At 55.3% G+C, this 15,488-nt stretch overlaps 1 protein-coding gene across 1 annotated transcript in view; it reads left to right on the top strand.

The window, feature by feature from the left end:
* Nucleotides 1–15,436, top strand: part of FGF2 (fibroblast growth factor 2) — a gene marked incomplete at its 5' end in the record, with an annotated part of 35,573 nt that extends 20,137 nt beyond the window's left edge. Inside the window, 2 exons of the mRNA XM_045830804.1 lie at nucleotides 6,442–6,545; nucleotides 15,197–15,436. Coding sequence (XP_045686760.1) covers nucleotides 6,442–6,545; nucleotides 15,197–15,382 — 290 coding nt within the window. The remainder of the gene's footprint in view (nucleotides 1–6,441; nucleotides 6,546–15,196) is intronic.
* Between the last annotated feature and the right edge of the window lie 52 nt (nucleotides 15,437–15,488).

The raw sequence follows: 15,488 nt of genomic DNA, 5'->3' as shown, positions 1-15,488 counted from the left end.
CTCACATTACTTATTGGTTAATTATATTATTTTCCATGTGAACAATTAAACCTAATTTTACCGCACCCTGTATTCTTAAATCAAGCAACCTTGCTGAAGTAGTTAGTAGTTCAGTTGTATTTTATTTTGACTTTTAAAAACATTTAAGAAAACTTCTAGATATACAGAAGAATTGCAAAGGCTTTACAGAGAGTTCCCCCGTCCCTCCACTCCACTTTCCCTAAGGTTCGCTTCTTACATAAGTGGCAGTTTGTTTTGGCACTTTGGTCAAAACTAAAAAAAAAAAACGGATACTTGTATATTCCTGTTAACTACAGACCTTGTTTGGATTCCACCACTTTTTCCACTAGTGCCCCTTTTCTGTCCCGGGACCCGGGCCAGGATGTCCTGTGTGGCATTTAGTCTCCTGATTTTCCTTGTAGAAAATTGTACCATCTGCAGAGAGGAACGGTTTTGTCTGTGAGTTTGCAAATCCACGTGTGCGAGTGTGCCCGCGTGGGAGTGGGCACAGCTCTCAGGTGTGCACACACTCAGCTTCCCCTGCGGGTGTGGGCCGACCACCTCTCCCAGGCCCTGAGTTCCCGTAACCGTTGGTGCTCCCAGGAGTGTGCCCCGCGCCCGGGAATGTGCATCTGCAGCCAGCTCTCCGACCGCTGTGTGCCTCCCCGCTGGGGCGGGGTGCCCCCGGGCGCCCGAGGCAGCCTGTGTGCTGTGACCTCCGAGTCTTCCTTTCCAGCGTAGACCCCTTTTCTGAACTCCAGATTCATGTTTTCTGGAAACTTCTGTCTGGACTTTTCATAGACTTTCAGTGCGCCTTCCTGGATCCCATCTCGTCTTCTCTTGCCAACTCGTCCCTCCCCCTGGATCTCCGGTCTCAATAATGTCCCGGTTATGAGACAGAGAGAAACCTGGACTCATTCTGCACCCCTCCCTCCCTCCCTCCCTCCCTCCTCCCTTCCCTTTGTCGTCTCGAGGCCACTCCCGTGCACGGTCTCCTTCATTGCACGCGGGTTCTCGCCTTCTCTCCATCCCAGCTGCTCCCCTGCGTTCGCTCGCCCTCCCACCCCTCCTCACACATCGGATTCCTGAGCACACTCTCTCGGAGCCCCACGGCGCCCCTGCCACCCTCTTGCACGCTCGCCACGCCTGAGGGCCTGCCGCCCCCAGAAGGGCCCGCCGGCTCGCCCTTCCTCCTTCTGCAGTTCCCCGTGTGAGGGTCCTCTGTTGTTGCGTTTACTCTCTTTTCCCAGCAAACTGCTGCAGACTGTTTGGGTCCCCCGCGGTTGTCAGTGCTTCCGGGGGACTCTGGATTCCCAGGCCCGGCCAGGTGTGCCCCCCGAGGGCCGCGAGGCAGCTCGTACCCACCCCTCCCGTGGCGCGCGCCCTGTCGAGTCTGCGTGTCTGTTAACCTGCGTGCCGTCCCTTGTCTCCTCGACAACACCGGGTGTTCCCCGAGATCAAAGGGGCGCTGTGTTTTCCTCTGTGCTTCCTGCCGCTCAGCGCAGTGCCTGGCGCGCAGCTGTTACAGTTCATGTTCATTGAGTGAATAAATGTGTTCACTGTCCTTGGAAGCTGAGACCTGACTGTTTCCAAAAAACTGTTTTATGTACAGTATTATATATTTACATGTGTGTGTATTTTATATGTTACATATTTATATATATATAGTGTGTGTGTATATATGTGTGTATATATATTATTATTTTTTTTAACCAGGACAAACCTCAGTAAACAGCAGCTTCCTTGTTTATAAATGGGGTGGATGCCCTGGGCTCCGTCTGAAGTCCTCCTCAGCGCCTGCAGACTGGTGTTTGTGAGTTTAACATTTATCATCCTTGAGCATATTCCCAAGGAAACCATGCAGATTCTGGAGGAAATTCCAGAACAGGAGCTCTGAAATATTCTGGGCCACGGTGGCCACCGTGCAAGAAGAACTCGGCCTCTGCTCACGCTGGGCAAGGCCCGGGCGCTTCAACCCCCCGGGCGGCCTCCCCGCGGTGGACGGCCTGGTCCCGCTGCTGCGTGCCCGGGGCCCGTGCGAGAGGCCGGGTAAATGAATGCGCTTTCACCGGGGAGTTTCGGTCAGAGTCAGACAGCCGCTCCTCACGGGTGCTGTAGGGGGGACTTCGGTGTAACCGTGTGATGAGCGGCCGAGATCTTGCCTGATGATGAGGTTATTAAAATTTGTAGTTTTATAACTTTTGTTTTTTGTGCTACAACAGAAAGAAAAATGTTGAACTGTAAGCTTGGATAGTACACTATTTATTTTTTGTAGTTTCACGTCTCACTGGACTTCATGTCAACCTCGGAGAGCTGGGAGGAGTCTGCGTTGATCAGAATTGCTGACTTCCGTGCGTCCGTAAACTGGACGCGGTGGCTGGTCACCAGCTCGCCGAAAGGACCTGCGTCGGGGGTCCCGTGTCGGGAGGCCTCTCAGTGTGGTCCTTTTTGTCTTTTCTGATGTTAAAAACTTTAAACGTGTGAAACGTACCGTAGCTACAGAACTCCACGCAAAGCAACCGTGTCCTTGAGCGGGTGCTCGCTGGGCGAGCACGCTCCGGACCCTCTCTCAGGCCGGAGAGCAGAGCCTTGGCCAGCCGCCCTGCAGCCTCCGTGGGTCCCTGTCCCGCTCGGTGGCCCCGCCTCCCCAACTCAGTGCACGGATTTTTATGTGAATCACTTCTTAGCCTTTCTTAATAGTTTCATCGTGCCAATAGGCACCCTTAAATATTCCACTTTTGTTTTGCCTTTGAAATATGCTTGAGTGTTCAGCCTTTGGAGTCCCGGCCCCCTTCCCACCCTCTGGCGGAGGAGACCGGGTTCCTCGGGGTGGCCCGACCCGGGGCGTGGTCGGGCTGGGCTTTGCCCGTGGCTCCGGCTGCCCGGGACCTAGCCGTTTAGAACGAGCGCAGCTGTTTCCCGCCTCGGCCCTGGGATTCTCCCCGGAATACCCTTCCCCCGTGTCGCCTTGCCCTGGACCTCGTGCACGGTGTCCCCTGCTCCCTGACCCTCAGAGCTCGGCCCAGCCCTCAGCCCTCGCAGAGAGACTTCCCACAGCACCGGGGTCAAACCCCGGCAGGACGCCGGGGACGTGGCTGTGCTTGTTCCTCTACCCGCTGTCCCCACGCCAGCCTGCTCTCGGCCACCCCGGCCCCCCGGGGCCCCCCTGGGGGACACGTGGGCTTGTGTTGCTGGACGGGACTGGCCGGCCTCCTGGTGCACCGCTGAGGCCGCGCGCTGTGTGGACCCGCTTATCAACATTGAAAGCTACAACTTCTCATGTGGGCACATTGAGTTTTCATGATCAGATCATTAGAAATACTTTCTCCTGTTCTCTGTGATTCCTTTTATCTGTGTTTTGCTTAGAAATGTATTGCTTAATCTGCAAATATTTGGGGGATTTTCTAGATATCTTATTGTTCCTGATTTCTCACACACTCTGTATGATTTCAGTCCTTGTAAATGTTTGAGACGGGGTTTGTGGCTGGCAGTCGTCTTCTCCGGGGAGAACCCCCCTGTGTCGCTCCTGCAGACACTGGGTGTGATGGTCTTGTCGGCTGGGCATACCCACCGCTGGGAGTGGAGCTGGGCCCCCACGTCACACGTAAAAACCAACTCAGTGGATTGAAACTACACGGATGGGGTAGAACGGAAGGTGGGTGGGGAAAAGCACGGGTGTGCCTCAATCCTCGTGACCTTGGTCGGGCAGCGCTCCCTTAGTACGACCCCACAGGCGCAACCCGCGAAAGCACAAATTGGTAAAGTTGCATTTCCTGAGAAGCAAAATGTTTATGCTTCAAAGGACAGCGACAAGAGAGTAAAACGGCAGTCCACAGGACGGGAAAAAGTGTGTGCAGATCAGATATCTGATTAGACATCTGTGTCTGCAGCACCTCAAGAACTCATAAAACTCAACGATAAAAAGGCACATAACCTAATAAAAATGAGCCGATGGTCTGAATAGATACTTTTCTCAAGACGATACACAAATAGCCAATGAGCACATGAAAAGATACTCGGTGTCATTACCATCAGAAAAATGCAAATAAGAGCCATAGGATATCACTTCACACCGAATTAGGATGGCTGTAATTCTCTCTCTCTCTCACACACGCGCACGCGTGCGTGCGCGCACACACACACACACACACACACACACGCTGGAGCAAGGCTGGCCTGGACGTGGAGAAATCGGAACCCGGAAACGTAAAATTGGGAAAGCAGGCTGATGAAACACGGAGTTACCCAATGGCCCAGCAATTCCACTTTTCGGTATGCTCATCGTAGACCCAGGAGAAATGAAAACACGTCTCTACAGAATCTTTGCAAGACTGTTCTTGGCAGCGTTTTTTGAAATAGCCCCAAGCTGGAAACAGCCCGAAGGTCCACGAACTGGCGGGTCAGTCGGATGTGGCCTGTCTAGTCGAAGGAATATTATTTGGCAGTGAAGAGGGAAGGAAGCACTGGTACAGGAGACAACGTGGGTGCACCGTATGCTAAGCGGAAGCAGCCAGTCACGAGAGGCCACAGACTGCACGACCCCATGATGTGAAGTGTCCAGAGTCGGCAGGTCCATAGAGACAGGAAGTAGAGGAGTGGGGCCTGGGGCTGGGGGTGGCAGCATGGCGGACGTGGGCGGTGACTGCTGTGGCCTACGGGATGATGACAGTGTTCTAAAACTGATTGTGGTGACGGTCACACAACTTGTGGGTATACTAAAAATCATCAAAATGAGTGTACACCTCAAAGGCATTGTATCAGGTGTGAATTCTATCTCAAATTGTTAAAGAAAAATAAAAGAACCAGGAGCACCAAGAGTTCAGGACCAGGGCCCTTGATATTTCCTAACCCCACGGTGACTTCGGAAGGAGAAGGTCTCAGCTGAAGGTGGTTGGTCTGAGCGGTTGGAGCCCACTAGGGAAATGCGCACTGGATGGGCGTCAAGAGGAGAGTAAAAGTCTCAGGTGCAAGAAACCTCCCTTATCTAAGATTTAAAACATCAGGTCAAGTTGGTTGATGATGATGTTCATATATTCCACGTTCTTATTGACTTGTTTATTTCTTCTGTCAACTTTCGGCTCCAGATACTGTAGAAGTCTATTACTAGGTGCTACACACTTAGGGTTATTGTGTGTTCTCGGTGTGTCTAACCCTCTCGTCACTGCAGGACCCTGTTATCCTCGGTGACACCACTGGCCTTGAGGTCCACGCCCTTGATGCTGATAAAGCCATCCCAGCTTTCTCACACTTAGGGCGTGCAATTTATTTCTTTTCCCACATTTTACAGTCAGTTTGCCTGGATGTTTGTATCTAAAGTGCTTTTTAAAAAACATTGTTTTTGTTTTTGTTTTTGGAGAGAGGGAAATGTTAATTTGTTGTTCCACTTATTGATGCATTCATTGGTTGATTCTTGTGTGTGCCCTGACCAGGGATCCAACCTACAACCTTGGCGTATGGGGACGATGCTCTGACCACCCGAGCTGCCTGGCCAGGGCCAAAATGTGTTCCTTGCAACCAGCATGGCTGTGCCGTACATGTGTTGGCCCCAGAGCCGACTTTTTATGTGACCTCTGTTAGCCCAGTCCCGGGGTTGGGGTGGGAGAGGGGAGCTGTTCTAGGCAGGAGAGAGCAAATTTGGAATGTGCAGGAAGAGCAAGATAGAAAATTTTTAACTTAATTAGATGCTTTGTCTATGGGCATCATTGTTATACTCATGTAATATATATTTTTTGTTTTCCTACAATCTGCTTAAAATTCATAATACAGTGAAACAGCCCAGCCTATTCAGAAAATCATTTTTATAGTGTATGAGCAAATTAAGCATAAACATTTTGTTTTTCACTAGATAGATATTTGCAAAACAAAAAGGTATACATCACATTCCCTCCATAAAGGAAGATAAATGCATTGGTATTGGATTGATAGAGAAGCTACAAGTAAGATATATGGGAAATCAAGAAAATACAAACAAAAAGGTAATAGTGAGCAATTTGATTAGATTCTATTTATGAAGAATTGGTTAAAAGTAACCTTTAGAGAGTTTAAACTTAGACTTAGGCCGTGGCATGGAAACTCTCACAAGTGGTTTACATTTTATGTACTCTTAAGTTTATGCACACTTAACAAGGTAATTAGGCAGTAATCCGGCCAGGAGGAGGCAAGTTGCACATCAGAGGGAAAACATTCTCCACGCTGTCCCTCCCCTCCCCTCCCTGCCCCTGGAATGACCCTGGAATGAGAGCGGGGTCGGGGCACCCCCCTCCGTGAACCCGCCTCTCACCCTCATCGCATCGCCAGGCGTCCCATCCCTCGCCACGCCCCCCCATCTCCCGGGGCAGACCCCCAGGTTGCCCAGGCGTCCCCGGTCTTTGCGTTGCACGAACGTGACGACAACCCCTCTTTCCACGATGCTACAAAGCTCACTCTTCCCGTTGCTTCCAGTCAAACTGCAGCTGCAGGCCGAGGAGAGAGGGGTCGTGTCCATCAAAGGCGTGTGCGCCAACCGCTACCTCGCCATGAAGGAGGACGGCCGCCTGCTGGCTTCCGTGAGTAACGCTGTCCGTCTGCGGGGCGGGGGCGGGGTGGGGGGGGGGTGGGGGGGGCGGTTCTCTCCCTCGTGAGCTTCCCCGCTGCTCGTGCTCCGGCGCTGGCTTTCATTAAGTCTTAGCCGAGGGGTCGCCAGGAGTACACGTAGTCAGTACCCGTGTTTGCCCCATGACGTGCGGAGTGCCATGGTCTTCGCGTCCCAGACAGGACAGCTGAGTTCGGATGCAGCGACAGAGCCGGCGGGGCAGCTCCGCCTCCGGGAGGCCGCGCCCGCCCGGGCGGGGCGCCAGGAGGCCTTGACCCTGAGCCTGACCACCGGCTCACTGCGGTTTGCTGCGTCCTCTGCGGAGCTGCTGAGCCACAGTTTTGTTTCGTCGCTTTAAATCCTTGTGTCGTGCAGTGGTTCGCGGAGGAGCGGTTTCTTCCTGCAGATGCGCCGTGCGAACCCCTGGGCTGTGGACCCCGCTGGGGCACGTGGGCTCCGATCCCAGGTGTGAATGCCGGGTCTGCTGCCCCTGAGCTGGGCGGTCTTGGGCACGTTATTCCGAGAGAGTTCCCTTACTTGTAAAATACAAAACACTCATGATCTTCTCTCGTAGTCTTCGTGAAGACTAAATTAGATCACTTATACCGAGTGCCAGAATCAGGGTCTCATACACGGCAGGCCCTGAACTGGTACTTCCTAGGGGATGGAGTTGAGGCGGCTGGACTGGGAGCCCGCCGACCGCGGGGCAGAGAGGCGAGGGAAGGGCGAGCGCCCGGGATGGGCCATGTATTTAGGAGTGGAGTGGGGGGTGGGGGGAGCCAGAGGTGGCTGCTGGGCTCCTGGTGTGCAGGAGAAGCAGATGAGAGAGGGGACCGAGGACCAGAGCGAGTCCCGGGAAAAGCTGATCCAGGTGCCGTGGAGACCTGTCGGGGTTGGCTCGCCAGCGAGGAGCTCGGGAGAGGAGGCCCTGCCCGGCCGGCAGCCTGGGTCCGGAGCCCAGAGGGGAGGTCCGCACCGGCTCAGGGCTGCGGTGCCACCGGCATCCAGGTGACGGTTACACCAGGGGCGCGGGTGACGTTCTAGGTGAGAAACAGCTCTCCGAGGTCGACTGCGGGAGACGTTCACTCCTTCCACTGTTCTCGCCTCTTCTTCCTCCCAGTCTGTTGTCAGCCCGAGGGGTGATGTAATGCGCTGGGGCTCCACCAAAGCAGGGCTTTAAATATTTCCAGGACTGTGAATCAATGGGTGATTCTGGATGACCTTACCCCTGCAGGGAGAGGAAGAGGAGTTCGCCCCTGCCCTCCTCACCGCGGGATGTGACAAATCGCACGTGGTGTGAGTCACCCTGGCTCCCGCAGTGGCGTTGGCTCGGCTCCTGTCCGACAGTGAAGGTGGGGGAGGGCGGGGGCGGCGCACACACTGGCCGGCCGTAACTGATGCGGATCCCCCGGCCAGACCAGACGGAGTTAAAGCTCCAGTGTGTCCTACGCCTCTGAACCCGGCTCAGTGCGCAACTTGAGAGTGCCGCCCTGTGGTTTTCCACTCGCTGGGACTGAGAACCAGTGACCCGGTGACGGTGATGACGGCCCCATAAGGCAGCCACTGGAGGGGTTACTTCTGTCGAGGACGCAGCCTGGGGCGTAGGTGCCTCTGTAATGATCAGAAGCTCCGTAGTCGTCAAAAGTGATGGAAACGGAAGATACGCACCTTCCTTCCAGGTGCGTCTCCGGCGCTACCGGGGTCCTAGAAAGAGGAGGTGCACGTAAGACCGTGGGTCTGGGAACTCACAGAATTCTCTGCAGGTTCGCATTCAGAGAGCTGGGACCTCTGCTCTTGGTCAACAGGCACCAGGCTTCCCCAACACGGATGCTGTGCCGTCAGAAGCATCCAGGGCTCCAAAATAAATCTTCTCTGTCCTTCCTTCACGACACAGCACCTTCGGCCAAGGTTAAGGTCATGGCATCCAGTTTCAACCAAAATGCATCTGTCTCCTTGCATGTGCGCTAACTCTCCCCCACACAGCAGTTCTCCCTCGGGTCGGTGCGGTAAGAGTGGATTTGGCAATGCTCAGGAATGCAGCCCACGCCCCTCTGCAGGGGCAGAGCTACAGCGGTCCCACAGGAACGGGAGATGCAGGCGGCGGTTCCAGCTCCCGTCGCTGCATCACCACCGTCGCCCTCTAACCCCACCGCCCCGCTGGGCGGCTCGCTGCTGCCGTGCCTTCCCGGCAGCGATCCCGTCCCCGTCACGCCAGTCCGGGGGCTGCGGCAGTCTTCAGTGGGAAAGTAGTCTCGCACCCCCAACCCAGCGGGGTGCCGTCGGTGGCTCGGGAAGGGGCACCTTTCTCTCGGAGTCAGACCCGGTGGCACCGAGCTGGCACTGACAGACACTGTGGGTATCGGTCCAGTAGCCACCAGCTGGGGTGCGGAGGCGCCTTACAACCTGGAGGCGCGGCGGTTGTGAACTTGCACTTGCCAGAGGCGGGCTTCTCCCCGCTCTCGGGCCTCTGCCTGGCCCCTGGCCAGACTGCTGCGTGGGGCTCTGCAGTCCCCCCCCGCCATGCAGGATCCCCGCCTCGACCCGTGGTCGGACGTTCCGGGTCCGCCCAGAAAGAGACCCTCTGCGGGCATAAGACACCGGGTTCCTCAGTCACAGCAGAGACACCGCTGCCGGGCAAGAGCGCGACCCGGAGACCGAGGCGTACCCTTTTCCCCTCCTGTAGCGCCTTCCCGTGCTAATGGGCGGCCTGTGCCTTCAGGCCGAGCATTCTCGCTGTTTGAAAACACTTCTCCAGGGTCTCCCCCCCCCCCACGCCCCCTGCCCCTTCGGAGCTGGAAAACACAAAAGCCGTATTTGGAGGCGGACATGGAGTAGTTCTCTGACCCACAGCAGACTCCTGACTCCATTCCACGGCAGTTGCTACGGGCAACAGAAGTCCAGAACAAATATTAGGATTTATGATTTAAGTGTTTACCGAATTTGTAGATTTTTAAAAAAAAATTGCCTATAAGGAAGTCATTCTAGTTTTAGGTTTAAATCACCAAACAACCACAATGTTAGCATTGAAATAAAGAATCTGCCTGGACTTTATCTGCCGGAAGGTTCCACATTGTTTTCTGTAAGATGCGACAGACAGTGACAGACGAGCAAAACATCTTAGGAAGGATCTGAGTGTGTGTAACCTGCTTTGGTCCATGATAGTGAAATATGAAAAACTGTTTATATTCTTTGAGGATACACATTCCATGACTGTGAAAGTAAAGTACTTTCTTTAACCTATAGGTTAACTTTCTTACTCAGGAGCCTTCACTATGAAACCTGCACGCAGAGCAAAGTAGGGAAACTGGAGTTTTCAGGGCCCACTTTTCCAGACTGACAATACATACTAAACAAATCTGTCAGAAAAATGTAACAGTTAAAGAGGAATATATATCATTTTTAAGAGAGAGAGTAGGATTAAACGCAGATTATTGCCTAATAAGAATTATTGCTTCGTTTGGAAGCCAATCTTATAAAATGTTACGTGTATATACACATTTTTTACAAGTTGAAGATCAAACTTCCTTTTAACTTTTCACAATCTGTGTGCTTGAGTTTGTCCTGAAGTACCCAGCATCGACTCTAACATCGCATCTGTTTTTAATTCTCAGAAGTGGTGTAAGCAAGAGCGTTTCTGGATTCATGTTGAGCAAACTCCCCCGTAAGCCAGAACTGCAAAATCAAAGTACTGTAAAAGAATAAACAATCCAAAAACCAGAGCACAGGGAATGGCCGTGAGGTTCAGACCTAATGTTCCTCAGCTGGGGTGGGGGGGGGCGGGGCGCCAACGGCCCAGGGGGAGGGGACAGAGGCAGGAGCATTGTGGGCCCCCCCCCGGCCCCCCGCTGTGCGCGGGCTGCCTCCTGTGGAGGGAGGTCACGGTGCACAGTGCTGCGCATGTGGGGGATGCGGGGTCCTGCTCCCTCTCTGGGGGGGGGAGGGGTGTGATACTCGTACATTATCTGGGATTCTCTTATAGGAGACATCTGTCTGTGCTCCATTTAATTGTTCAGTGGTTTGTATCAGTACACCCTCATGGATATGCATCCCGCACTTTGGTTCCTCCTACTGGGAAGTGGCGTTCGGAACCAGGGCCTGGACGCCGGGTGTGCTTGTTGCTGCTGAGCTGTGCCTCCTTCCGGGCCCTCCCCCGGCAGAGCCTGGGACACAGGCCTCTGCTCACCCGAGGATGTGCACACGCCTGTACATGTATGAAGCTAAACGCGAGGCCCTGCGGGTGTGTGCGGCTCCAGGCCGCCGGCCCACTGGCACCGCTTCAGCCGCCCCCTCTGCCCCCTCTTGCTGGCGTGTTACCACCAGCAGTGCGAAACCTGGTCCCCCCCACGTCCTTGGGCGGGTTTTCAGTACCTATGAATTCCTCACATCATTTTCTTTCTGAAATTTCTAAGTAAGTTAAACATCTAATCAAAAGAGCAAGTCAAACGATTTAAAATGTTGATGATGCTTTCTCAAGTTCTCTTTGATTCTTCCGCACTCAGACAGATCCCCCTGCAAGGGGTCGGACGCGCAGCATCGCCTTTAAAATCAGCACCGCTGCTCTCGCCGCCAGCTGCTGGCCACCAGCCAGGGCCCTCCCTCCCACAGGACGCCGGGCCGGGCCCTGCGGTCTCAGACACCCACGTCCCCATTCCCCGTTTAGACTCCACCCCTTGTAGCACGGAGGATCATTGTGGCTGCACACGCTTTCTCGCATCCTTACTACCTGGCACTTGTCGGCGTGCAGGTCTGGGGCTCGCAGCGAGAGCCAGAGGGACGGCAGGTCCGGCGGCGTGCCCGTGGCCAGGGCGCGCTCACCGCCTGCTCCTTCTGTCCGGCAGGAGCTCCCCTCCGTCTCAGGCCCCACGTGTGTGTGCGCCGCCCTGAGCTCCTCCCCTTCCTCCATCAGTTCCCACTCGCGACTCCCCATCTGGTTGGGTGAGAAGTCGTCATTCCAGGGCACACAGCTCAGCGCCGTCCTCGGTTCCTCCGTTTCTCCGCGCCTCCGGTCTGCCGTGAAACCCGCTCTCTCCGGGGCGCAGACAGCCTCTAGCCGTCGGAGTCCCCGCCGCTCCGCCCATCCTGCTGCTGCTGAGCCCGCCGCTCACTGGTCTCCCTGCGTCTGCCTTTGCCCCCCACCCCCACCCCCCGTGTGACCCGGGAGAACGTCAGGTCGCGCCCCGTGGCTGCTCCACGTCCACAGTGGTTTCCGTTCCTCAGAGTACTTACCGTGGCTCCCGAATGTCCTCCGTCATTTCCTCTCTGACCACGTGTCTGACCCCCTCCCCCGCCGGCCTCCCGCTGCCAGCGCCCGGGCCTCCTCGCCACCCTCCCCCCGCGCGGAAGGCCCGATCCTGCTCTGGGGGCGCCGGCGCCGGCTGTCCCCTCTCCCCGCTCCGGGGCTCTGCCCTCCTGGGTGGATGGGTAATGCCTGCACCTCTGAGCACGTGCTCAAACGTCACTTCCTCGGGGCGGCCTCCGGTGGGTGACTGCGCCCTTGAGAACTGCAACCCTGTCCCCATCCCAACCCCTCCCGCCCTGTCACCGTTACCCTTCCCACAGGGTTGCCCCTGTTTCGGCACGCGCAGTCACTCAGTGACGCACGTTGCTCAGCAACGCATGTCACTCAGCAACGCAAGTGGCACGGCCCCCCAGCTGCTAGAGCTGGGGCGGCGCAGAGACACGCTCCTCACTCAGTGTTGTCCATGGAGGAGCCCCGGTGCCTGGAAGCCAGAAACACACGTTCAACGACTACGTCTATTATTTGAACCGTGTGCTTTCTGTGTCTTAAAATTATTTTTCAACTGAAACAAGCCAGACTAAAGAGAAATTTAACCTGATGAAAAGGTGTGAGATAGATACACAGGCAAACGACGTCTGCAATGGGAAACAAGGGCATCGGTTTCCGATTCCTCGTTTGTTGACGAGTTTACACGATAACGATGCCACAGGATCCTTGTGATATCGACAGAAACTGACGCGCAGGAGGGCGGTCAGCAACTGGGAATTGAGGGATTTCCCAGCTCACGAGCTGCATAAAATAAGCCTGAAGCAAGGAGCACTTTGTCACGGGCCCCTGGAAGTCACCCACTTCCTCTGTGACGTCAGTCCCCCAAAGGCCCCCTTTTCCCTGAAGTTTGCGACGGCGGGCAGTGAAACCCGGGGAGAGGAAACCTCCGTAAACATGTTTGTGCAGCGGGTTGACGGAACTTCCGTTGCATCAGTCTTCGGCAGAGACACTGAGGTCGCAGCCACGGAACACGACCCGTAAACTGAGAAGGGAGAGCGTTGACCTTGGACTTACATGGCGCTGTCCAACGCCTGCTTTTCTTGACAGCCGAGTTGTGCCCTGCGACCCACTTGAAAACGTACAGCAGTTCGTTGTCAAGTGCGTAGCGAGCGGCTGTTCGGTGAACTTACGGGTCTGGACTTTCGGCGCAGAAGCAAGCTTCCCTCCTGTCCTCACTGTTTTGGTCAAGGCACAATGACCTCTGTGAAAACGGCCTGTGGGTTCCATGACGTAGTGTCCACTGAACCCCCGGTACTGGGTCTTTTCTCTGAAATCGTAGGAACTGGCAGAGAGGCAGATGTTACTGGCAGGGTGCGCACTCCCACAGGCCAGGCATTGTAAGGGGTGCCAGCTGGCGAGGTGGGGCGCCCGCACGGGGGGCCGAACACCGAAAATGAGCGTTCCGGCGCCCTAGGCCTGAGGGCGGAGGGCGGGGCGTGCCTCTGGGGAGCTAGCCCGTGTCGCTGGACGCCGCCTTTCGTGTTATCTGCGTGACTGCGGCGGCCTTTCCTCTCACCCTCCCTCCCTCCCACCGCCACTCCTGGTCTCTAAGCTGGAACAGGCCAAGAGGAAGATCCTTATCGGTGGCGCTGACAACGGACGGAGGACCACAGGGTGACTCCAGTCAGCACAGGAACGTGGTGCTTCTCTCCAAAGGTGCAGTGAACATGGGGCACATCGACGTCACCCCAGCGTCCCTGGTGTCCACATCCGGGCCTTCACCGGCGACACAGGAGGGCCCTGGGCACCCGGAGCTGGTCCTCTGCAGGGCTGCCCGGGTTTTATTTGCATCAGAAAGACCTGAGTTGCTTCATTATTTTGTTGCAAAAAAAAAAGGGGGGGGCAAGTTATTTGAGTTTGTATTTCAATTTTTAAAGGTTCAAAACTTGCAGCCGGGTAAACATCCAGTAAAGTTCTCGGCCCTGGCAGCCGACCACACGACCCGCGACCACACCCTCACGCCAGCCGCCCGGGACCAGCGTTCGCTGTTCGGTCCCTTTCAGAACCTTCTCATGTCGGTGTTACACCAGCTGTGTTCATTGTGCTGCTTATTGATTTATATGTCTTTTTGACAGTCGGTGCCCTTGCCTAGTTTATCTTGGAGCCAAAGAGTCTGGGGAAAAGATTCAAGGCTTTTGAGTGTGGGTTCTCCCGGTCCCGAAGTGTCCTGGCCTTGAGTGGATAGACAGAGGCGGCAGTCTGGTGCGCTCCTCCTTAGTGCAAAACCACGGACGTGTGTGTTCGTGTCGTCTTTATATGTGGAGACACAACTGTCTGTGGACTTAGATACCTTGCTGTGTGAGTTTATCCATCTACCTATACTTGTAATATAAAAGGTAAATGATCCTTTCCCCCCTTAAAAGTGGCTAAGTCATTTGTTGACCCCCTGCCCCACCCCAAGAGGTCAATACCTATCATCAGTGCTATTCTGTGAGGCTGATTTTTGAACATTTACCTGAAACAGTGTGGCAGCCTGTTAGGCTTGATTACTTGGAACAGTATTTCCCGATCTAACTGTTTGCTGAGCGGGCTGTTCTCTGTCCTTACGAGCTGGGTTGCAATCAGAAGGCAGAGTGGTTTCCTCCCTCGCAAGAGACTGCCAGAAGTCAGCCTGTTCCTCATTATCTCTTAGTGTTTTGAGAGTGCTAATCATACATAATTTCCAGGACACTTGGGGGACATTGCATAGATTCGCTATTTTCTGTACAATAAACTGTTCTTTCATGCCTTGGAAACAGTATTAGCTACTAGAAAAAATATTGTCACCTGAGGAACTACCTCTGTTTCTGTGAGTAAAGTATTAACGAAACCCCTCTCCTTGTCGTGGGAAAGGTTCCTGTCCGACACTCTTTCACGGGGACCCTGATAAAGTCTGTGTGACCCAATTGGTAACCTGCCCCTGGAGGGGACGAGTGTGGCTTAAACCCCCCGGGGAAGCTGCACCTCTGGGAGTCCCCAGGTGCGGCGTGGTTCTTGGTCCTGGGCACGCCCGTCTCCGTGGGGCGGGGGGAGTCCCTGGAAACCGTGTCCCTGGGGCGCTCAAGCCGGAGCGAGCGAGTGTGGCTGCTACACCTTCTGTGTGCCTTGCCGCACAACCCCTGATCCGCCCCCCGGGCGCTGCGGGACTGGCCCTTGGCCACGCCCCTCCAACAGGTGAGCCGGGAGCTGTCCTGCTGCCTCCCCCGCAGCCGGACCGTGTCGGAGTCTGTCGGTCCTGCCGAACCCGGCGGCGCTGCCCCTGGGCGCAGGGCGGGCCTCCAGTGGTCACCGGGAGTGAACGTGGAAAGTGCAACAACAACAGCAGCAATGACCACTCGACCCCTTCCCGTGTTTTTCAGAAATGTGTGACGGACGAGTGCTTCTTCTTCGAACGGCTGGAGTCCAACAACTACAACACCTACCGCTCGAGGAAGTACTCCAGCTGGTACGTGGCGCTGAAGCGGACTGGGCAGTACAAACTCGGCCCCAAAACGGGGCCCGGGCAGAAGGCCATCCTTTTCCTCCCAATGTCCGCTAAGAGCTGATCCGCACGCCGCCGCCTGGCCCCGCTTCGCGCGCGCGAGAAGAGGGACGTGGCAGGGGTTGGTGGTGAGGAGGAGGAGGGGGAGGAGTTCGTGTGCAGCCGCCGCT

The sequence above is a fragment of the Phyllostomus hastatus genome, unplaced genomic scaffold, assembly GCF_019186645.2.
Source record: "Phyllostomus hastatus isolate PE091 unplaced genomic scaffold, TTU_PhHast_1.1 phas_contig_159, whole genome shotgun sequence".
Taxonomy (NCBI): Eukaryota; Metazoa; Chordata; class Mammalia; order Chiroptera; family Phyllostomidae; genus Phyllostomus; species Phyllostomus hastatus.
Note: the sequence above shows the minus strand (reverse complement) of the source record. Positions and strands in the feature narration are given on the sequence as shown.